This window comes from Coffea eugenioides, chromosome 4 (assembly GCF_003713205.1).
Source record: "Coffea eugenioides isolate CCC68of chromosome 4, Ceug_1.0, whole genome shotgun sequence".
Lineage (NCBI taxonomy): Eukaryota > Viridiplantae > Streptophyta > Magnoliopsida > Gentianales > Rubiaceae > Coffea > Coffea eugenioides.
The window spans coordinates 2,104,194-2,127,265 of NC_040038.1; the positions used below are offsets into that span (position 1 = coordinate 2,104,194).

At 37.6% G+C, this 23,072-nt stretch overlaps 2 protein-coding genes across 2 annotated transcripts; one reads left to right on the forward strand and one right to left on the reverse strand.

The window, feature by feature from the left end:
* Positions 1-5,492: 5,492 nt before the first annotated feature.
* On the forward strand, positions 5,493-8,415 carry LOC113769521 (transcription factor MYBS3). Its single transcript, XM_027313984.1, has 3 exons — positions 5,493-6,108; positions 6,952-7,160; positions 7,574-8,415. Exons 1-3 carry the CDS (start codon positions 5,778-5,780, stop codon positions 8,144-8,146), a joined length of 1,113 nt encoding a protein of 370 aa, XP_027169785.1. The 5' UTR covers positions 5,493-5,777; the 3' UTR covers positions 8,147-8,415.
* Positions 8,416-9,144: 729 nt separating this feature from the next.
* Positions 9,145-15,353, reverse strand: LOC113767464 (NADP-dependent malic enzyme, chloroplastic-like). Its single transcript, XM_027311571.1, has 20 exons — positions 15,052-15,353; positions 14,458-14,741; positions 13,817-13,937; positions 13,648-13,722; positions 13,189-13,340; positions 12,996-13,101; positions 12,755-12,820; positions 12,119-12,214; positions 11,956-12,027; positions 11,789-11,872; positions 11,588-11,686; positions 11,314-11,361; positions 11,147-11,200; positions 10,951-11,049; positions 10,780-10,869; positions 10,601-10,678; positions 10,405-10,479; positions 10,223-10,313; positions 9,609-9,737; positions 9,145-9,524 (listed from the first exon to the last, which is right to left on the reverse strand). The coding sequence occupies exons 1-20, from the start codon at positions 15,079-15,081 to the stop codon at positions 9,436-9,438; spliced, it is 1,938 nt and encodes a 645-aa protein (XP_027167372.1). The 5' UTR covers positions 15,082-15,353; the 3' UTR covers positions 9,145-9,435.
* Positions 15,354-23,072: the final 7,719 nt, after the last annotated feature.

Genomic DNA, 23,072 nt, shown 5'->3' on the forward strand with positions numbered 1-23,072 from the left:
TTTGGCAAACAAAGCATTTCTTCAGGACAGTAATGACGTGGTAACGCAAACAGTTCTGTATGCAGCAGCAGACAGAATCTGTTCAAAACAGCGAAAAGTGGGATGGAATGGTGAAATGATGGAAACTTGGCCGCCGAACAAAAGAGTTCAGATAACAACGTTATCTCATTCTAATTAATTAGTCTGGCGTTTATCGATCATTGGAGCTTGTAATCCTCAAATCGCCCGAGTCTCGTATTCTAGAAAAGACAGGCCACTCATGGAACTTAATATATCGATAAATGGTCTCCCATGAAGAGAATACGATTACACATCCTTTTTTTTTTTTTTTGTGAGTTACAAAAGAGTGGTTCTTCCATAATTTTGCTTGATCCCTAGGCTCTTATCATAGCAAGACAGGCATATATATGTATAACACCAAAAACTACTTGTCATACATAAATAATGATGCATCATTTCAATAAATAAACATTAGCTGAAGTGTAAAAAATTGAAGGCCGTACAATCTCATTGCGTTCCACAAATTGGATTCTGGTGCATGGACGATTGTGTGCGGATAAAACACGCAGAGGGTTACTGTTTTAATTTCCTGAGTCAGCGAGGCCTTTCATTTTACAAGCTTTTTTGTGGAGATTACAGGGTGTTATTCCTGATTTTTCAGTGACAGCGCCCATGATTTCACTTTCAGAGGTCCATACTCTCGCACTCATGCTGAAGATGACAAATTTTAATTTCATGGATCGCTGGCCACGCCAAAAAAAAAAAGCTCTTTCATGCATCATGCAATGGGATAATACAGGCTTCGGCTTGAAACTTATTCTTGTTGAATGGTTAAAAAATCTGTTCCTCTTTTGTGGAACATATATGCCTGGTGAATATCTATCTATAAACACCAAAACATTACTATCATTTGTAAATCAGACACAAAACAAATCTTGTATGTTAAACAAATCGAATAATTCGTGCTTGAACCCAAAAGAAATAAAAGGATAAAAAAAGAATTTCTTTGATCATTTGATCGAAAGAATTTTGCCGGTGGGGAAGGGAAGTACGAGTATCTTTAAAATTAGAGCACCTATCCGTAACGGGCGTGACATGGAGCAACCAATTAAGGAAAAGGGAAAAAGAGCAACTGAGACGAGAGAATCTGTAACATGATCGACAAACGATGTTTAAACTTTGCTATGCTGCCGTTCTTGCGGTTGTGTTTCTCTATCATTCGTTCATCCTCCCAGCTACAGCTGTGGCAAAAATTGCAAGGAGGAATATGACAGGAATGATTAACTGTTGGAGAAGGGATTCTCTTTTTATTCTTCTGCCCTGCCCTGCCCAAGTGACATTGGAGGAACTTTACATCTATCCATCTCACCAATGATTTTGTTTTTCACGTCTTGATGTGCAGTCACATCTGCTCTCTGTTGCAAGTTAAGGGATCAGAATAAGTTTTTACCACAAAGCGTAGCGTTTTTTCTGGCCCAAATATTGATGCTCTTGACCTATCACTATCTATCCATATCCTTTGTTGATAAGAATCTCGACCCATGATCACTTAATCAAGCATGGACGATAGTGGAAAAACCCTTCTAGTGCTCTCTCTTAATTTGTGGAAGAATTTTTCGCATCAGCAACATGAATGAGCAAAATGGTCAGACTGGTTGTTTTCTTTTTCTCTGATCCAAAGAGAAGAATAACATTAAAGAACAATATTTTTTTCAACGTATTACAATATTTTTTTCTCTGTTCTTCTGATGTTGGCTATCACTTTCACATCTTTATAAACTTCAAACCATTCCTCAGGAGCTTTATTTTCGGCCTTGACATGAATGCTGTTAATCCCATCTAAACAATAATACCGATTTATTCTTTTTTGGGATATGACAATACCCATTTTTATAATACAATTATAGATTTCATGAAATTTCAATGCGACCTCTCCGTTTCTTTCCAATCTGCAAAGGTGGGCTAAGCTGAAGATAATAAATAAGCAACTCCAGAGTAATTCAAAGCACATCGAGACGAAAAGCATCGACTTGAATGGAATCCTGTCCGGTTTAGTGATTAATTTCTCGAGAGGATCCAGCTTTCCTGATTACGGCTTCTAGAAAATCGCCAATTTTCCTTTAACATGGATCGCAAAGGAAAAAAGGTAGACTTTTATTTTGTATTCTCCATCATTTTCTGACTTTAAAGAGAGCCAGACAAGACGAATTATGAATCTTCCAAAGGCAAAATTGTGCCGAGCTACGATTAATTATGTAGTGGTTCTACTTTTGGTCCTTCCATCCCTGTGTTTTGATATTCCCGTACTAAACAAGTTTTGCCAAGATATTAATTATTTCAATGATACACTTCTATTAATCCTCTAAACAAGTTTTCAACCCATGGTATTTTTTTAAGTCTAGCTCTATAAAGTCCTGCATTCGGCCTGTTTAAGAAATCCCGCATATAGGCCTAAACCTAATCATCAGAAGCACTCAAAGAAATGAACCCAAAAAAGAAAAAAGGAAAAAAAAGAAATCCTCCATTTTTACAAGCGATAGGATTTGATCCTTCCAAATTGGTACATAATTTCGATCAAACAGAGTCAATGATATGGAGATGCATGGTAGCAGCACCGTAGCAGCCGTGCAGGAGCATGCTCAAATTGAAACGACGCACTTGTGTTAAAGGCAAAATTCGGAGGACAAAATGCCTTTTGTGAATTGATAGCATTGCCGGACTTGGGTTCAAACATATCCCTTTCCTCCTCCTCCTCCTCATCCGCAGTCCTCCCATCCATAATGCGCTCACGAGACGAGAATAAATCCATATAATTGTGATCGCCAAGGCAACCAAACAAATGTTGGCTTTTAAGGTCGCTCTTCCTTTCCAGACGCCTTTTTAACTCAGATATTCTCCTCGCATGGCAGCAGCATCTATTCTGATCATCTTCGAAAAAGTCCCTGACTCGTTAGACTATTCAACAGGTTTTATCAACACATGTAAGCGTTGAGATGCACTAGTGCCTCGTACGTGGGTTAAGTGATTTTTTCCCCTTTTTCTTTGAGATATTACTTTTAAGAAATTGTGTTGTCCGTTTGAATTAGCTATTTTTAGGGGTGTTTTTGAAAAATTTTATTGTAGCAGAGTTTTTATAGTATATTTTGGGATATTTTTAGAAAATATTTTGGGATATTTAAGAGTAGAAGAGTTTTTAGAATATATTTTGGGATATTTTTTAAAAAATTTAGACTACTTTTATATTTTAGAGTACTTTTTAAAAATTTTAATATAATATTTAAAAAACTAATTTTTGAAAAACTCTTGAATCCAAACAAAGCTGTGGGTTTTCCTGATATTTCGTGATAGAGTAATGTTGAACCCAAGCTGAATGTGGCTAAATAGTAAATAGTGGCCAGTCTTCATCCCGACCGTCGAGCATAGTTATTAAATCTGGTCTGGAAATTAACTTGGAGAGATGACCGGATAATCGAGTCATTGGTTCAACTACTGATTAAGCAGTTCAATCGCGGATTGCACAATAGTTATATTATATACTATAATACTATAGTTTAAATTATAAAATAGTCTTTATTTGGATTGCATTTTTCTGGATTTTTTGTAAAAAAATTATTGTAACGATATGATATATGTGAGATAAAAAGATGATTGGAAAATATGTTCACAGAAAATGTAACAATTGCTTTCCAAACAAAGCCTTTTAAGTTAGTGGTTCAACTGGCCATTTAACAGACAACTTTTTTTTTTTTTTGATTTGTTGATTGAACCGTCGAGTCATTAACGGATCAATGAGTTTGTTGCTTAATTGGTTTAATTAGCAATTCAATCCAATCCTACGACCGATTCATTGAGTTAACCGATTCGACCATTGAACCAGCCCAAGTTTTATAGCTGTGCCTGTTGAGTCATGTGAATTTATGCACCTTGTATAAACGCAGAAGGAGAGAATAATGGAATTGAATGTTGTAGACATAGATTCTCGTTAGCAATGGACGGTTGCAGATCAACGAGTTTGTTCCTTAATTGGTTTAATTAGTAATCCAATCTAATCCTACGACCGATTCATTGAGTTGACCGATTCGACCATCGAACCAGATCAAGTTTTATAACTATGTCCGTCGAGTCATGTGAATTTATGCACCTTGTATAAACGCATAACAACAGAAGAAAAGGAGAGAATAATGGAATTGAATGTTGTAGACATAGATTCTCGTTAGCAATGGACGGTTTCGGTGGATCTGGAGAGTGATCGGAGTCGAAACTACTCAAAAACCAAAAGAATTCTCATCTGCCTTTCTTAATACCAGCAGGTAGTTTCTTCATAATCATAGCCCACTACCTACTCTTCACACGAGCTAAGGGCCCTATCAGGGCTATGAAAGTTTTATGCGACGGGCTTTTGAGAACTGGGCGTGAACTATAAATTGGTAATCTGGTTTATATTTGACGGTCCTTCAGGTTGAACCTGCTCATGGTAGATGGTGCACTACACACTTTCAAGATTACAGAGGCGTTTTTCCTGCATCCAAAAAAACGAAAAAAAGGAGATTGCGGTGGTGTTTTAACGTTTGCAATTGGTACTATTATGATCTATCCATGTCAAAGATTTCTTTGGTTCAACATTATTGTTAACAAGGAACCTCAAAAACCTTGAAACCAGGATCAGGATGTATACAGATTGCGAATGCAATTTTGTCTGCTAATAATAATTGCAACCCGCATGGTAACCTTTTAATTTTCGTCAATCATGTCAAGAAATTGGAGCCAGAATTCCTGCTTGCGGCCTCTTCTTTTCATGAATCATTTCGAATGAAAGCTGACGATGCACATGTATTGTCTTGTAGCCCATTTGATTAAATCGGTTGGCAGAAAAAAAAAAAAAAAAACCTTCTTTTTTTCCGAGGGCACAAATCAAAGGACAAGACAAGATGTGACATGCAATTGTTTAATGGTCATTATGTCAATCCCTCTACGACTGTACGGCTACTCGATTGGATTAGATGAGATTAGATTAGATTAGATCAGGAACCCCGGAAAAGAAGCCGTAAAGCAAGATGGAGATTGGAGATGCAGCTGCCAGTCCTCCAATTATTCTCTATCCATCCATCCTGAAACCTCAATCTCACCAAAAGCAAATCTAAAGATGACCACCATCAGCATCCCGCATCATGATCCACATTTTTTTTTTTTGTTTTTTTACATCATGATCCACGTTAATAACTCGGAAGGAAGAAAAACTTGCCCACCGGCCGCGGCACCGCCCGGTAGTGTACGGTGTCAAAGACAAAAGGGGAAAAATGCCGCAAGGAAGCAAGGGAGACTTGCCTAAACTCCAAATTTACGCCACGTGAGCAGGACGCTATCCAGTTCATGACTAAAATGGTCATTTCACTCAAGGAGAAAATTGAACCGCGTGATCCTATTCCTACTACGGTCAAGTAATCATCTCCTCTGACTGAAAGGCTTAAACCGAAAACCTTATCCGGTCCCTTTGATTTGCCTAAACTAAGCATAGGAAACTAATCTTGATCTTAGATTGTGCTCTCACTATTTTCAGCTTCCTAGAATTTCTCAATTAAGAACTGACACATGCAACCCCACAACTCTTCCTTTTCATCACCTCCACAAATTTCATCTCTCCTTCCCTCTCTCTGCCTGTAACTCCGTATATTTATCTGTTTATCTTCTTCTAATTCTCTTTTAGATAAAAGTTATCTCAAAAAAGAAAAGATTGGATTTTTTTTTTCCAATTGAGTTGAGAAGGCCGAGTCAGCAAGATGACTCGGCGGTGTTCTCATTGCAGCAACAATGGCCATAACTCCCGGACGTGTCCCACGAGAGGTGGCGGTGGTGGAAGCGGCGGCTGTGCCGGTGGTGGGGTGAAGCTTTTTGGAGTCAGATTAACAGATGGGTCCATCATGAAGAAGAGTGCCAGCATGGGAAATCTATCCCATTACCATTCTTCCTCGTCCGCCGCCGCGTCGCCCAACCCCAGCTCGCCTTCCTCCGACCCCTTTCATGACCCGGTTCATTTGCCGGATGGGTATCTCTCCGATGATCCCAATGATGCATCTTGCTCTGCTAATCGTAGAGCTGAAAGAAAGAAAGGTTTTAATCTTTTAGTCATTTAATTTGATTATGATTGATTTTTATGTGGATTTAGGCTCTTGCTGATTTATGAAGTGAGATTTTAGTTTTACGTATTTTGTGCACGGTGCTAATTATCTTCTCTTCGATGAGTTTTCTGTAAATTAGTACTCCTAGCTTTCGTCTCTCTCTCTTTTCTTTTTTGGAGTGGAGAAATTGATATAATGTGGCGCTGGTGGCCTTGTTTTCTCATTACCTTCCTTCTGGATGGGTGGCTATAGTTTGATTGGGGACTTTGACTTGGTCTAGTTGTGTTTTTGTCCCATGTCTACCCTTGCTAATTGCTAAGAATATTCACTTGATCTTTATTGGCTTCTGAGATTTCTTATGAGCCTGCAGATTCCTCCTTCCAGCTAGTGGCACTTACCCCTGTTTCTAACAAGCAAGCTAGTTTACTGTGCCAAAATTTAGCCTTTCGACCTACATCTCTTGAAAGTGCTGGGAGGGGTTGATAATTGTTATCTTTTTCCTTCCCCAGAAGTAATAAATAGCTAAATTAAACAAGGTCAAGCTAATTTAGTATAAAAATTTAAACTTTATGAGTCTCAGTTCTTTAATGCTATTGTTGCCCTGTTAGCTTGTACATCCCGAAGCTTACTGTGACCATCCTGTGACTTGGGTTTGTGTTTTCTGGTGTAGCCTCTGCATATATTTATTCTATTTTAAATGAGAGCTTGATGTGATACTACCACTAAGATGGTCACTGGGATATGTGGCTTTTCTTATATACAAGGCTATATTACCTGTCCTCTGCTTGCAAGGACAATGCTATTTTGAAAACTAATACTCACTTTCCCTTTGCAGGTGTTCCATGGACTGAAGAAGAGCACAGGCTCTTCCTTCTTGGTCTTCAGAAGTTGGGCAAAGGTGATTGGCGCGGTATCTCCCGCAATTTTGTGACATCAAGGACTCCAACACAGGTGGCAAGCCATGCACAGAAGTATTTTATCCGGCAGAGCAATGCTAATCGGAGAAAGAGAAGATCCAGTCTCTTTGACATGGTTCCAGATATGGTAGGTCTTATTTTGCTTAAAATCAACGATTCTCTTAGTTGCATCATTATTGAGTGGAAAATGCTATATGGATTTCTGGACAAGCAAATGCAGAAATGCAGCTCCTGTGAGCAAAATATGACACTTGTGTTGGGTCTAGGTCCCCTCTCATCCGGTAATCCATGCTTAATAAGGGGTTGATATGTCTTATTTCTAGAAGTTTCCTGACTTTTCTTGATGATGCAATCAGAATAATGAGCCATCCATTCTGCACATTCCCACTGACTCATTTCAATTGGCATCATCCTTTTTTGAAGGCCAAAAGGCATCTTTTTATTTTTAAATAACCAGACTGATCTGTAACATGTATAATATGATTCTTGCATGCAATGTGTCTTTTTCATTGTGTAGCCAATTATTTTGTGGTTTATTAGTCTACAGATCCACTAGCTCCGCCGGAAGAACAATTTGTGCTCCCACCACAAGTTGTTGATAGCAGCAAGGAACAACTTGCAAGTCCGCATCCTCTAGCAATTGGAGATGATAATGAAAAGTCTTTGCCTTCTTTAGATCTTTCCCTAAAGCAAGAGTATGAGCCCATGGAAGCTACCCTCAGTGAAGTAGTTGAAGAAACCGAAGAAAATGTTAAATCTCCACCCGAAATTCCTTCATTGTTCCCATCATTTTTTCCAGCATTTATACCTATTTCATATCCACTATGGCCGTCCAATATAGCCCCTCAAGAGGAAGGTAGAGGAGCAGAGGCATCTCATCATCAGATCCTCAAGCCAATTCCAGTTATTCCAAAGGAACCTGTCAATGTGGATGAACTTGTGGGCATGTCTCAGCTTAGCTTAGGTGATACTAGTTCTGGCCTTGTAGAATCTTCCCGACTTTCTCTCAAATTGACAGGGGAGCCATCGAGGCAATCGGCATTTCATGCAAGCACACCAATCAAAGGATCGGGCATAACCAAGAGTGAAAATAGTTCATTTCAAGCAGTATGAGATAAAGGGTGCTACTTGATTAACATCTTAGCAGATGCCTTACTCAAGCATCTGGAAGGAAGCAAGGCCTATTTTCCTTCATTTCTGTCCTCATAGCTTTTGTTGTATTCCTTATTTATCTAATTTTTTCAATGTAATATAGTGCAGGGCCCCTCCAGGTTTAGGTTATGGGTTAAGCTAGTGAAAATTCTGATTCTTTTTAACTGTAAATACTAGGATGTTTAGTACGTGGAGGATTTGGCAAATAGCCTGAAATAATTTGTCCTGCATTTCACTGTTCTTGAGGGGGGGGGGGTGGTGGGACTGCTTTTTTTTACGCCTTGAATGCAATTTTGTTGATCAATGTTTAGGGTTCTTGAAAGGTTCTTATTGTAGGGAGATGCACCATAGTGCGAGGAGGTTCCATGTATGCATGAGGCACCATCTTCAAGGGGAACCCACAATTAAAATGGTGCAAAGGGGGGTTTCGTAAGTCTCGATGACTCGCCCTACTTGTTCAGGGCCTTCAAACGAAGGAGACGCAGGCGCTGCTTTTAACAGTTCAAAAGTTAGCAAATTTACGCCTTTTAAAACTTAAACCGGAATATTAGTGAGGTTTTCCCGCAGCAGGAATTTGAAGGCGTTCGTTCACTTGGTCAGGCAGCAGCCAAAACCAAGCCTCAATGGTAGGACAATAAAAGGCTCAACATTCACTCACAGGCTAACGGCCAAATCACAGTTTTATTGTACGGGCCCCAGAATTGAAGATAACCTCGTATTCTAATTTCCTCTTATGCATATTATTCTTTCAAATTTAGTAGGCTTCTTCTACTACAATTACATTCCTTTCGCAGTCCAAAGGGAATGCAAACACTTCCTTCCCCTGCAATATTATGTGCCCTCGCGTCACCTGAATGTCCAGACGCTTCTAGCTGAGGCTGAAATCACAATCACTTTCACCATCCCCCGGGCAAAATGTAACATATTAAGGTTCAAAAGAGGAAATAACAAAATAGTAATTCAACAATCTGGTCTTGGGCATGGTTTTAAGCAGAACTTTTGATTTCATTTCTTGTAACGCACAACATTTAGCAAACTACATTTATACCGTGATACAACATTACAGAACGCTTCCCTTCTAATCACCCTACTTGCATCTACCTGCCTGCTGTGACTGGCAGGAAGAAGTAAACAATAAACAATTGAAATAGGAAAACAAAAACATAAAAAGTGGTAAAACGTTAGGTGAAGAATGACAACAAAAATTTAGTGATCTACTCAAATCATGGATTATAGAACATTTCACTGGTTCAGCGATAGCATCTATAAGCGGGACTATACATACAGCTCTCAGCATATGCAACTAAATTTTCTGGTTGAGGCAGACGAGTAGCCAAACCTGTACAGCAACCAAGAGTCAAGCTATAGATCGCAGAAAATGCACTCAAGCTAAAACATATGGTCCCATGGCAGGAAATCTTACCTAGCTCATATGCTTTTGCAGCTACATCAGCAGCAATTTTGGCAGAAATTTTTCTAATATTAGAGAATGGGGGATAAATGAGACCGCTCTCAAGATTTTCTTCAGTGACCTGTGCAGCCAGAGCTTCAGCTGTTTCAAGAAAGCAGAAATACCAGAGATTTTGAGTAACAAATAATTTTTTTTTCAAAACAAGTAATGTTCAAACTATTCAAAGACAAACTAACAGAGATGCTGGATGATCCTATGACTATAACATCTGCATTTCAATATGGTTTTCATACATGAACTTTAGCTATCGTCCAACTTAGGTCCTAGAGAGTGAGAGAATTGGTATCAAAATCCCGAAATATGTAATAAAAAAACACACAAAGCATCTGAAAAAATTTAAAGAATTGGTATCAAAATGAACTTTAGACAGTGTGGAAAGACAAGTACGCAAAAGTGCAGCATTTCCATCCCATTAAAACTCATGTTGCTCTCAGATTTATTTTAAGGTTCTCTCTTTTGGCTGACCCCAAGCTGGGAGAGAGACACACACATTAAAATTGAATACTTACAAACAAATGGCATGGTGGTTAGAATTATGACTAATAATTACATATGCAACAACTTACAGGCTGCCAGGAGCATATCATCATGGACACGGATGGCACCAGAAATTATCAGACCCAGACCAAGACCAGGGAAGATGTACGCATTATTTGCCTAAAAGATATGTATGTATTATAGTTAGTCCAAAAAGGCACATATCCTGAGGATAAGATTGTGTCAGATAGATTATTATGAGGATTAACACCTGGCCAGATGCATAGACCTTCCCATCATATTCAACTGGATCAAATGGACTACCACTAGCAAAAATAGCACGACCCTGAAGTAGACATAGAACAAAGAAGAGATGTAACAGTGTCATGCAGTGATAGAGATGAAGATTCACCAAAAAGTCAGCATGGCAGAAGACTACATGAAACAAAGATGTATGATAACATCACCTCACTCCACATGTAGGCTTCTTCAGCAGTACACTCTGACTGTGAAGTTGGGTTGGAGAGGGCAAGTACAACGGGTTTCTGCATTAAGAACAATGTCAGTGTTTTGATCTATATAAAATGTTTTATGCAAACATAAACTGAACAAAATCCCAGCAAGGAAGGGAGGGAGGATGCATCACCTCGTTGAAGGTTGCCATAGCTTCAACAACTTCTTTGGTAAATGTTCTTCCAGCTCCTGATGATCCAATCAACACGGTTGGCTTGATTGCCTGGCAAAAGAAGAAAGAAAGATAAAGATGACAAAAACACACAAGCTTAAAAACATGCACTCGACAGAGGACTTCTCAGACCTTGACAGCATCCACCAGGTTTGTAACAGGTTCATGCTCATGAGCCCAGGGTCTCTTAAAATGCTGAAGTCCTTCCATGCGAGACCGCGTAATTAAACCCTACAGTGAAAATAATTTGAGTATTATGACAGTTCTATTTCTTCTTTCTTTTCCTTTTTTTTCTGGTAGGAAGATGGGTTAGGAGAAGGTTTAACACCTTTGAGTCCACCATCCAAATTTTCTTACGAGTTTCGTCTACTGGAGCTCCAGTCTGCAAAAGAAGGTTGAATTTTCACCTCTTGCTATGTACTTCTCAAGGAGCTTCTTCAAAAGAAACTAAGCGCATACAGCACATAGAAGGCAACACATTCAATTAGTTTTCACCTGCTTTGACATCTCAAGAGCAATGAGCTCAGCAATACCAGTGCCAGCCTGCATTACCAGAAGGATAGGAGCAAATGTTGTACCTTAAGACTAAAAGCAGAAAACAAGAACTTGTAGGAAATTTGGCCGGAAAACGGACAAAGTTGCATAAGTTATACATGCAGTCTCAAACCACTGGCAGACCAGAAGATTGAAACATTCAATTGATGGTATAAACACTATGCATTTTTTCTTTTTTCTTTTTTTTTTTTTGGAGACAGGAAACAAGAACTACCTCCCCTGCTCCAAGAAATAGGAAAGTATGCTCAGCTAAGGTCCCTCCAACTAACTTCAGTGCTGCAATAAGCCCAGCAAGGACCACAGATGCTGTCCCCTGAAAAATGTGTGAAATGTTTATATCAATTCTTGGGAGAGAACCAAGACCATGGTGGCTAAAGGCCCAACATTTAGTGGAACAGTAAACGACTTGTTGTACCTGAATATCATCATTGAAAACAAGGTGTGTAGGGCCATATTTTGCAAGAAGATCGAAAGCATTGTGATTTGCAAAATCTTCAAACTGCAAAATGCAGACAGACAGTGACAATTTGAGCACATTGACTTAATAGCTCCATATAATGGAATCTCAGAAATGTGCATAACCTGAATGAGGACTTTCTCCCCATAGGTCTGCTTGACAGCAGACATAAATTCATCTATCAGCTCCGCATATTCCTGATGACGGCAAAACAATCTAACTTAATTAAGAAATGAATGACCAGGTAATATATCTCATGTCAAGCAGTTTGAAGGTCAAATTTCTAACCTTCCCTGTTGCTCGTCTTTGCCTGAGCCCAATGTAAAATTCATCATTCAGTAACTTCTCATTGTTTGTACCCACATCAATTGTTACAGGTAAACACTGTAAAAACAGTAAAAACCGTTTACTATATTTTGCCACTATTGTGCATAGCCAAAAGTGAAGCAGGTCATGTCATGAAACCATTCCACAGGAAAATCTATCATGATATTTTAATACAGCAATAAAAGATAAAATAAAATAAAATCTATCTTTTCTACGAAAAGATAAAAAAAAATAAAATCATACAGCAATAAACAAAGTTTGCCATTATTGGCAGTACACGAACATATTTTTGCCCTTGGACGTTGTACCAATTGGAGGTTGGAGCATATGTCTTCTATTAAGCCACAAGTCCAAATGAAAAACAAGATTAAATCTCTGAGCATAGAACAATTTCCAGTGGTTAACTAATGCTCTTAGGTATGATTAAAAAAAGGGCCCATAAAATAACACACCAACAGCAAAGAAAAGGTTATTAACGACCACAGTTAAAACCTTTATTTGCAGCATGATAGCTATTCAAGGAAAGCAGTGCTGCTAAAGTTTCTTTACCAGCCAATTGAAACAAATGAACAAAGTAAAGGTCTTGCATATACTTACAGCTGAAGGACGAATACCACCAAGAGCTGTGTACAGAGAGAGCTTCCCTACAGGTATGCCCATTCCCTGGTAACAAGCAAAGATGGATAAGAAAAAGATCATATGCTAATTAATAGAAGCCCATATCTGCATGCCTACTAAGGTATGACCAAATGCAAAGAATTCTTCCTTGAAAACCCTCTTCCTGCCGTGATAACATCAAAGAAGTAAAAGACATGGAAACCAAAAGGTGATGACGTGCCTGGCAACCCAGGTCTCCAAGCCCCAAAATGCGTTCACCATCTGTGACAACAATAACTTGAATCTTCTGCTGGGGCCAATTTTTCAGCACCTCAAGAATTTTTCCTCTGACAAATGTTAAACAGCCAAGTCTTAAAATGTGAGAAAAAGAACTCCAGGTAAAACTGCTGTCAAATGCAAAACACAAAACATACTTTTCCTTCAAACTGATAAAGAGACCCTGTGGCTGTCTGAAGATGGTCCCATATTTCTGGCAAGCCTCGCCCACAGTTGGAGTGTAAACAACTGGAAGCAGCTCCTCAACATGGTCAATGAGAAGCTTGTAGAACAACCTTTCATTCCTTTCCTGTGTAAACCAGAAGAAAACAAATCCAAATATTAAGTATTCAGACTATTTAAGACCACATAAATATTAGATGAATCGGTTTTGTAATATTCTCAGACTTCACTGTATAGTATCACGTGCTTATTTATTAAGTCAAACTATACATATTTTACACTGACACTGTGTTATGCTTAAGATTTATTCCGAGTGTAGACGCTATCAAACTATCTGCAAAATGATAAAACTCAAAGCAGAGAAAAATTACAGAACTAAATTGGTTTAGAAAACACTTCTAAAAATGCAGATAACAACTTAATTGTTCAACAACCTGAAGATCCATCATGGCCATATATCGCTGCAGGGGTACTTGATACTGACGAATATTTGCCATCATTTTTTTCACCTGTTCGGTAGAATGATAGAAGAGAATGATTGAGTTAGCAGCAGCAAAATGAGTGAATTAGACAGACAAATTGAATATTGAAAGATTACAAAACCTGAAGTTCTTGGCTGACAACCACAGGTGGAAGAAGACCACGCAAGTAATGTGCATCCTTCTCCTTCTCAGTAAATGCAAGCCCCTTATTATAGTGTGGATCACGCAACAATGGATATCCACTGCAGCACGAAATTAAAATACAAGAATCATGTTTCAGAACATGCCCGAAAAACATCCATCATGTACCAGAATATTAGAAGATTTAGAGACCAGAGCATGAAACTTAAGAGCTGACAAATTCACAAAATAAACAGAAGAACAAAAACCTTTGGAGTCTATTACTCAAAATACACTCTGTTAATTGAAAGGGTAAAACAGAGTGAACTTGCACCGTATTTTCAATTAACTAGAAATTAGCTAAAGAGTTCCAACTAGATTTAGATTAAACTTCAAAAGAAATAAAAAATCTAATATTTTGGCCCAATTGAACAGTTAAAATGAAAACAACATGATTAAAAAGCGCGCGGGCATGCACACGCATAAATATTGCATCTTTATTAACAACCACACCTACAAGCAGTGAGATTTTCACTAATAAACTAAAGACATTTCTAATTCCCTTGCAAACAAAAAGTAACGATCATAACATTGGAATCATCGAAAAATCATTAAAAGCTGATATAACAAGTGATCTCTCACCTAGCAACAGAGACAGTCCAAGGCGTAATGGACTGATCCTCGGTGGCAGTATCCTCACCGTACACGTCACCAATTCCGCCAGTAACCTTTGATTTGGAGTCCTTGTCAGCCGGTGGTGCTGGTGAAGCATCTCTAATCTCCTTCAGACTAGTCTCCACCAAAACGCTCACGTTTCGATCCCCTGCTCTCCCATTTGAGCGGACCGACGCCACCACCACCATAGGAGGTGCAACTCTTCTGTGTTGCTGCACCACGCCTCTGGACACCCCATAAAGCGAATTATCCTGTAAAACAAAATCAATTAGCATAATCAACAAACTAAATCAAAATCAAACGTGTTAGCTTTGCGTCTTTTTTCCCAAAACAGGGGATACCCATTGGCGCAAAAGTTTGAATCTTTAATTTGGAAGATTTGCTCAGATACAAAAATCAAAATGGGATTGGTTTGAGACTTTTTTTTTTCTTTTTCTTGTAAAATCTTTATTTGGTGAAGTAAGCTAGCTTGGATCAAAAAATTAGATGGCAAAGTTGGGAAAATTAAGAAGTAGGATAGCTTTAAAATGTGCAAACATAAGTGGGTTTAGGGCGAATTACCAGAAAACTAGTGCCATTTAAGGATAACATGGTGAATGAAATGGAGGAAAAGAAAGACGGTGAGGAGAAAAAGAGATTGGGAAAGAAAAGAAAAGAAGGGAGAAGTGTCTGTTGTAGCTTGAGCTGATTATATATATGTATCTGCTCCAACTACCTCCCCCTCTACGCCTCCTTCTCTCTCTTTCCCTCTTCCTAATTGTCCTCCTCTTGAGTAGAGAGAGTATGGTTTTGATCTGATCAGCGGCTTTATACAGGCGGCAACATCCAAGCAAAAATGTCAAGAGACTTTCCTCTCTTTCCTCGTCGTTGCTCACGTGTTTCGGTTCCAAACATTACCCTCCGACATTTTCCTACGCAATACCGTTTGTCCGCTGTTTGCTTACTTTCTTCTTCTCTTTTCTGTTTTTAGGGGTTTACTTTTTTTTTTTTTAGGGGTTTACGTTTGAGGAAATTCTCAAATAGTAGTATAGGAGTGTTTGGATACCTCAATTATTTTAAATAATATCTTACTTGCATCACAAACACATTTTTCAACCTACATTTTTATATTCCCAATCACCTTTTTATCTCACATACATCACATCACAAAAAGTGCTACAGTAATTATTCCAAATAATATTTCAAATAATACACTATCCAAACATGTCTAATTCAGAAATTGTTCTATAGTAAGAGTTGTGAAATCCAGTGAAGGGATCTTTTAGGGAAATAATGCATTTACTGAATAAGTTTTTCACCCTTTAAATAGAAATAAGTTTTTTGAGAATTAATTTAAGAAAGTTTCATTTTTTAAAATTTACCTGTTTACTATTATACAAGTTCTTACAGCTTCCACGACCAACCTTCCCCCACCCCACAAAAAAAAAACCAAAATAAATGTTGCCACTTAGGACAAGTAAGAGAATTTTGGGTTAAGAACGCTCAAGGTCTTTGAGATAATAAATTATCTTAAATGCTACATAAACAAATTTTTGTTTTGAAGTGTAAGTAAGACTAATTTATAGATCATATTTGTCACTTTTTATGTACGTGATGCGTTATTGTTATATACTAAATTATGCAACGCAAAAAAAAGTCCAAGATGGTAAGTTATTTATAATTTAACGTGTGTAATGTGATATATACGAGATAAAATATAATTATGAAGGTGATTGAAAAATATACTTGAGATGCAGGTAAATAACTTTTTTTGAATAGATCAATCCAAACACACTCACTTGAACAGTAGTATATTTGTTCTCTCAATGCAAAGAATCAAAAACTTCAAAATATATTTTTTACTTGATCACTTTAAGACACGTTGTTTTATTATTTTCTAGTTAGCGATTTTCAAGTTTTACATGTCTCATTTTTTCTTATTACTTTGACACTTAATAATACAAAATTTTCAACAATCATTAGGGAGCGAAAGGCAAACAATCATGCGTTGATAAGATCGTGTTGGGGGTTACATTTAGTTTTGATTAAAAACAATTTTCTTATTAATTTTGTTAGAGAAATAAATTTATTTTCCAATTAAAGAAACTAGGAGCCCCTTTGGATTACTATAAGTTTTCAGAATTTTTACAAAAAAAATTATTATAATAATATAATATATGTAAAATAAAATAAATTTAATTAAAAATATATATAAAGAGAATTTTTAGAAAAGAGTGTGAACTTTTTAACTTAAATTTCATCAATGGCATCTCGGATATTATGTTCGACTCCTAGTGTATATATGTCTAAAACAGGACAAGCACCTGGTAAATACCGACAGAGAGTATTAGGTGCGGAAATCTCGTATTGTCATGATGTCATCTGATGAAGGAGATGGCTGTGAAAACCGACGGCTTGACCTGTAAAGAAGAGCAAGGCAAAAGGTTGAGGGAACAAGGGGCTGTCCTTCTCGTTGAAAATTGCTTCCACATTTGTCTCTTCGGTTACTGTTCGCATTTGGTACTTCAATTACAAGACGACTGATTTAGGTTGTGTTTGGATTGCATTTTCTGTCATTTTTCATGGAAAAATTACTGTAGCGATTTGATATATGTGAGGGAAAAAGGTGATAGGGAAATGTGATCACGAAAAACGACAAATATTTTCCGACGAAAACAAGCAATCCAAGCATTTCCGTAAGGAATAACCTAATTCTTATATTGGTCCCAAAATATATTATTATGTCAAATCATTTCCCGATAACCTTTTACTTTTGCAAACTAGTTTATAATAATGTTTTACGTAATTGCCAAAAAAAAGAAAAAACACTACTGGTCTCGTGGCAATGGAAGGTGATGGCAATCTATTTGTAAAGCATTGAGGTTTAGGAGTGTATTCGCATAGACATAGCCATCCATGTTAGCAATTTTGAGATGTTTCCTTATTTGTTTTATAGACTGTTTATTGCTTTCTTAAACTGTGATAATAGATTAATAGTTAATGTGCCTAATCAGTCTCATTTCTAAACGATTTTGTATATCAGTTATTCTGCTGTCACAGTGCCACTCTACGTGCAATGAACATCATAAACACATTTCCCAATCTGCTTTTTTATATTTTTAACCATTTTTTTATTTCACATACACCACATCACAAAAAGTGATACTGGAGTAATCAAAAGATAATGTACATCAATCCTGGTTGTTTATCGGTTTATAGTTTAATTTTGAAGAAAGATGAAAAAGTTAATACTAATAAACATCAATCTTGGCCCATAATTAAGCTTCCTCAATGTGCAATAATAATTGAGAATGCAATCCGGACCTATCTTTGGATTTTTTTTGAGTTACGTACTATAATATAACTGGTTGCTAAAGTTATTTACCTACTTATTGTTGTCAAGTATAAGAGGTCGATCTCTTCTGTCCTTTCCACATGCATGAATAATAATTAGAAGTTATAGTAGGCAAAGAAAGCAAAATGATGAATGCTATAATTGGCTAGGTAACTCATAATTACTACTGCTAGGTTTAATGACTAAGCTGTCGCCAATTTGCTCAACTAAAAATGTGGTAGCATTAAACAGATTTCGACAGCTACCACCATGCATATACCATATTCGATACCCAAAATCCTTTTCTTTTTTTTTTGCTTTTCTTCTTGAATAAGATCAAAACCACACGAAAGGAGGTTTTAATCCAGCTCCTCCACGATTTTTAGTTTTTTTTTTCTTAATATGGGTCACTGTTTTGAAATGGATATAATACTGCACAACTTAATATGGGATAGGGATGTAAATACCCCATTAATTAACCTTCATTGAACCGGCGGATATGCAACCACAAAAGCAGCCACAGCCAACTAATTAATGGGAAGTCGGAATTTATTTCAGCGCTCTCGATAGAATCCTATACTAAGGGATGGGAGGACCTGAAGAGGTTCAAAATTAACTTGAAAGAGACTGAATCATCATCGGAGCAGACGAACATTATACACCTGTCTGAATTTCATAAGCAGAGCCACTTTTTAATGTGACGAATTGGTAACAGGCAATGGCTCACTCCTATCGTTTTTCCGCAAGCCTATAAAGTAGTACTACTACTTTCTGCTTGTGGCCGTGGGAGAATTCAATTGAGAAGCATGCAAATAAGGGCAGGGACTTGGGAGACCTGGGAGTAGGGACTCCCTTTCATGCATCGATCCTATTCTCCAATGGCGTGATGTGACTACCCAGGATGAAGCAATAATTCCATTCGGTCCATCATCATCATCCTCCTCATCCTCATCCTGGCCAGGGGTTTGGTTCCCCAACAACTTTTTTGCCAGTGGTTGCATGTTTACCAAAACCTAGCACACAACCATGACCATGGATTTCTTGACGCCCCAAACATTTGGCCACGTACACATTGGGTTGTGTCAAAATATTGCCGCACAAGAACACGTTTTAATTGCAAAAACTTGCGTGCCTATTGAACAAGAAATTGATGTAGAGATAAGAGAGTCGATTTGATTATTTTATATAAGCATCTGTAACGTGTTATGAACGCATGAGAAGGTTTGAATATATATATATATATATATATTGGACACGAGGGTTAGATTTCGAAAAGCATAAATGGAAGCATACTAATATTGCAGCATACGTACGTGTATAATTTCACATCTTTTCAGAAAACGAAAAAAATGATTTGGGTCTCTCTCCATCTGATTTAGGCAACGTCTGTTTGGATTGTGAATTATTAGAGATATTTTTACTGTAGCACTTTTTGTGATGTGATGTATGTGAAATAAAAAGATAATTGGGAAGACAAAAAGGTGTAATGGAAATTGTAATAATGATGTAAACAAATAAATTTGGGGAAATAAAGCTCAATCCAAACAAACCCTATAGTTAAAACATTTCTAATCTAAATCCCTGTAAATGTCATCCTATGTTGACTATCATTGAGATCCAAACAAACAATTTTTTTAAGAGGCAAATGGATGCCACGCTCTTTGCATGGTTGATGAGTTAGGTGGCGTTTTATAGGCAAAGGGATGTTGATGTTGGCGACTCAAAAAAAGGTCGAGTTTCTTTTCAGCTTTTAGGCAATAGGTTTTAATTAGCTTATTCAAATTCCAGTGGGGCAAATCTTGATGCTATGTTAATTGGGTTTGACAACCTGGTAATCAAATAATCTATTAGTGTGGTTTTTTTTGAATTATGTATCCAAATCCAATGGCCTCTGTGTGTTGATTAGAGAATGGATCTTCCAAGCTCCAAACTCGATTTGAAAGCGCAAGTAGTTTATATACTAAGTATGAAGGCGTAAATTCGCATGGTAAATGAAATAAAACTTAAATGTACTAATAATCAACTGTTAAGCGCACTAATACGTAGAATAGGATTTACTAATTATTTCCAATTTCCAGCCCTTTTCAATTCAATGGTAGACGAGAAACCGCGTCGACTCGCTGCCTCCAGCAAGCAACAACCCCCGGCCCGGCCCGGCCCACCCGAATAATTGGTGGTGGGCTATCTGTCTGGTGAATAGCTGCCACACGCAATTTGACCGATGCGTTTAGCCGTTTTCTCAACCATTCATTTACAGGGGCTGCACTTCCCCCACTTTTCATCTCTAGCTACCTCCGCAGTTCTGGGGTCCAATTCCAGTAGACACAGTGCATTAACGCCTCCCTTGGATTGGATTTTCTAATTTTCTCGTTTTACTCGTTCATTCTAGCGCAGGAGCAATCAAAATATTGGAAGCCTCCTAATAATCTGTGTAATTAATAAAGAAATGAATAAAAATCCTGGGGTCCACAGCTTACAGTGCTACACTTCTCGCATTTGCTAGGGACGAGGGGTCTGGACGGTTTGTCAGAGGCAGTTCACGGTCTGGATGAAGCTAAAAAAATTTGTGCGGCTCAGATCACGTCTTGTAACTCGATTTTCACGCCGTGTGGGATCCACAAAAATATTGTTCTATTTTACTCGCTGTTGTTCAATTGTTACACATTGTACAGATGATGTTACACCATGTATAAATGGTGTTACACCTTCCGGAGCGGTTACAGGTCTGAGGAGGGCTGAACCGTTCGGGTAAAACAAAAAAATTTTAAAATTTTTTAATCGCAACCATAATAATTATATAATTTAATTTAGAAAAAGAAGAGCGAACCGGCATTTCCGTCCGAAGAAACTATTTGAAAGTAATAAAGTAACAAGTATACGGTGATTCATCACCGCCCACTTGGACAAAAGGTCTCATGCGGGCTAAAATTTTGGACTAGCTATAATAGTTACAGTAACACACAAAATTGGAGTGACTGGCTGACCGCCTTCAAACGGCCAAACTCAGAGGGCCAAGGGCCACCGGAGTGGGCTTGGGAGTTGTGACCAGAGTGGATTCATACCCAAGCCGGCTTTAGTCCATTCGAGTTGAGTCGAATTCGAGTTAATCTCAGATAAGAATATTTAGCTTGCAAGCTCATTGAATTCAATTAATTCTTAAGAAGTAAGCTTGATATTATTTTGAATTTTTTAAATGAAAGTATTGACTTAGGTGGATGTACTTTAATAGTAGCAGACCCACCTTCTTTGTGCGTATTTGAAGGTTACCAAATAGACAGACACACAGTGCATTAAATCTTAAATTGTGATATAGTGTATGCATGATTATGCGGAATTATTACTCAAGTAAAAGATCCAATTAACTAGGCTTCAACTTGAGTTCGGACCTGAACTCTAGTGGGCTTGAGTAGTAATCTAGTTTGTACGGGCCCTGAGCTAAAACTTACTCATCTAATTAGTGATATTAGAGGGGCTACACCTTTTAGTGAGGTTAGAATTCAACATTACATATCCGTCCAAGACCCAGCAACTACACCTAGACCCAGCAGCTACCAGTTTCACGAGAGGAAAAAGAACGGGAACTAATGTAATGGAGGCAATCGAAGATCGTCTGGGCGCGTGACTCTAGAGTCTGGCACGTGCTGGATTTCTTGCAATAAGTGAGTGAAGACGGTCAATTCTGTCGCTATCCCTCGGACTCCAAACTCTTGCTTTCGTTATGTATTTTTTTTACCCAATAATAACCGTATAAATTTAACTGGGAAATATAAACAGAAATCAGTAATAATTAATCTTATATGCACTTTCAGTGTATAGACTATCACCGACTTTATTTGGATTAGCTATTTTTTGGGGTACTTTTCAAAAACTTTACTGTAATTGTGTATATGAAAAACTTTCAGTATAGATATTTTTTGGATTATTTTTAGAGGTATTTTTAAAATATATTTTTGAGTATTTTTATAATTTACAATTTTTTTGAGATATTTTTTTAAAAAAATTTTACACTACCCACCATCATCCCATCCCCTCCCCTCCCTTCTCCCCCCTCTCCTACTTCCCCCCAACCCCAAACCCCTCTCCCGCTGGAGGGTGGTGGCTGCAATTTTAGCCACTACTCTAACCACGACCATCTTGGTCAAAGTTTTTGGTCGCGATCAGATTTGATCGTGACTAGAAGGGTTGCGGTCAGTGAAGGGGAAGGAAATTGAGGGACGGGGAAAGGGAAAGAATAAAGAATGAAGGAGAAGGAGAGAGAGGAGGAAGAAAAATGGAGAAGTAGGAGGAGAGATGGAGGAAAGATGGGCGGAGAGAGAGAGAGTTGTGGGTGTGGGTGTGGGTGTGGTGACGGTAAGGTGGTGAAGAGTGATGGATAGTGGTGTATTTTTTTTGTATATTTGGAGTTATTTTTGATATATTATATAGATATATGTTTTTTGAGTTATTTTTATTTGTGTATTACTGTAACATTGTATATGAAAAAATTATTTTTCAAAAATTGAAGAATCCAAACAAAGTCACCATTAAATATATAATACATGCACAAAATTTGAATTTAAAATTTAAAATTTAAAATTTACTCATATGTCATCTATCCAACTATAATAGTATATACACCGACTCTGACAGAGTATATAAAATTTACTCAATTAGTTATAGTAGCGTCGTCTCTATTTCACCTTGTGAATAAAGTCTGCAGCGTTAGTGCTCTCGAATCCTTCAGGAGCTTTTTCCCTGCTTGCAAGCTCCGCCGGTAGTTCTAGTTAAGATTCATTCACCCAATATCAAGAACTAATTATGATTGTTAAATTAAATTAATAGAACTTGCGATAGTATTTAATTAATAACTCTTTATACCTTATTTTTCTCTTTTTTTTTGTTTTTATTTTCTTTGGTTCAGATAAATAATCGCATATCAGCGTCTAGTCCAAAAAAGATTTTGAGAATATCAGAATGATAAAAGTGATTAAAAAATCTAAATTCTATTCAAAATTTGATTAAAGAAAAAAAAAAAGGCATCCAATTACCTTGGACTGTAACCATTGAAGTTGGTTTAATAGTCGGAGCAAAATTCTTCCCACCGTTAGGTTTAGTTTTTAGACTTTGTGTCTAGTAGGGTTTGGAAAGAGTTGAGGGTAGGGTTGCAAATGAGTCGAGTCGAGTCGAGTTTTGATCTAATCGAGCCGAGTCTTGACATAATTTTAGTGAACTCGAACTCGAGCTCGAGTTCGACGAGCTGACAATTTCAAGTTCGAGGTCGAGCTCGAAA